The sequence below is a fragment of the Eimeria mitis genome, genomic scaffold, assembly GCF_000499745.2.
Source record: "Eimeria mitis Houghton genomic scaffold, Emh_scaff1934, whole genome shotgun sequence".
NCBI classification, from domain to species: Eukaryota; Apicomplexa; class Conoidasida; order Eucoccidiorida; family Eimeriidae; genus Eimeria; species Eimeria mitis.
This window is the reverse complement of record NW_013570256.1, coordinates 7,246-8,665: the sequence shown is the minus strand read 5'-3', so window position 1 is coordinate 8,665 and position 1,420 is coordinate 7,246. Positions and strand designations below refer to the sequence as shown.

The window sequence follows — 1,420 nt, the reverse complement described above, 5'->3', positions numbered from 1 at the left end:
CCCGCAGTTCTTCTATATCGAATTCAGGGTCACTGCCGTGGTTGCTGCTGCTGCTGCTGCTGCTGCTGCTGCTGCCGCTGCTGCTGCTGCTGCGGTCGCTGCTGTTGTAGCTGTACTCGCTACCCGTAGACACAAGCCCATCGCTGTCTTGCTGCTGCGACTCAGACCGACGAGCCGCCCGCTGCTGCTGCTTCTGCTGCCGCCTAGGAGCAGCTCCTGCTGCTGCTGCTGCTGCTGCTGCTGCGTGCTGCTCGTCGCCATCTGGTGCTGCTGCTGGTCTTTTGCTGCGGCTTTTGCCGCTGGTTGCTGCAGCAGGAGTTCTTGGGTGAGCAGCAGCCTTTTGTTCTTTCAGATTGATCCCAGCAGCAGCAGCAGCAGCAGCAGCAGCAGCAGCAGCAGCTTTTGCTGCTTCTCTTCTTCTCTCTCTCCTCGCACACCTCCAGCAGCAAATAAGTATATCTTGCTGACTAGGATACAACTTAAACAAAAAAGGCAGCTCATCAGGGCTCTCAATATAAATAGGTTTCTCTTCTTCTATCTGCTGCTGCTGCTGCTGCTGCTGCTGCTGCTGCTGCTGCTGCAGCTGCTGTGTTGCTTCTCGCTGCAGCAGCTCATACACCGCTCTCTCCCCGCCCCTGCTACCGCCGCTGCCGCCGCCACTGCTGCCACTGCTGCTGCTGCTGGTGCTGCTGTCTGTTGCGAGTTTCTGCTGCAGGAACAGCAGCAGCTGCTGCTGCTGCTGCGGCCCCGGGCGCCAGCTGGGGGGCTGTCTATCGTCTGGGGGCCCCAGAGTCTGCCTGCAGCGGCAGCAGCAGAAGAGGCGGTGGTCTGGGTTCCTTGCTGCGTTGTGTTTTCTGAAGGAGCTGGGCGGTGCTGGCCCCTCTGCTGCTGCTTCTTCCTGCTGCTGCTGCTGCTGCTGCTGCTGCTGCTGCTGCTGCTGCTGCTGTTGCTGCTGTGTTTTTATTCTTTTATAACGCACTGCGTCTGCTGGTATCTGCGGGCTGAAGCCACAATCTACATCGAAGGCGTGGCGATAGAAAAGAGCCGGTGGCAGTCCCCCATCATCATCTCCCTCTCTTCCTCCTCCTCCGCCGCCGCTGCTGCTGCTGCTGCTGCTGCTGCTGCTGCTGCTGCTGCTGCTGCTGCTGGTGGCAATACAGTAGGGGAACTGGGGCCTAGCTAGCCACTGCTGCAGCGTGTCTACCTGCAGCTTTCCTTTGATAGAAGCAACCGGGTTTACGTCGATAAAGTTAAGGGCCGGGATTACCTCGAACTGACTATACACCTCAACAGGCAGATCGCTGCAGCACTCTCCCCGCAGGTCAGCTGGGTCCCAAGCCCACCGACACACTATCTTTCCTGCTGCTGCTGCTGCTGCTGCTGCTCCTGCTGCTGCTGCTGGTGGTGGTGGTGGGGTTGC

At 59.4% G+C, this 1,420-nt stretch overlaps 1 protein-coding gene across 1 annotated transcript in view; it reads right to left on the bottom strand.

Annotated features, from left to right (window-relative positions):
- EMH_0046100 (transcription factor S-II central domain-containing protein, putative) overlaps positions 1 to 1,420 on the bottom strand; it is a gene marked incomplete at both ends in the record, with an annotated part of 9,693 nt that overhangs the window by 1,923 nt on the left and 6,350 nt on the right. The window contains one exon of the mRNA XM_013496132.1: positions 34 to 1,277. Coding sequence (XP_013351586.1) covers positions 34 to 1,277 — 1,244 coding nt within the window. The remainder of the gene's footprint in view (positions 1 to 33; positions 1,278 to 1,420) is intronic.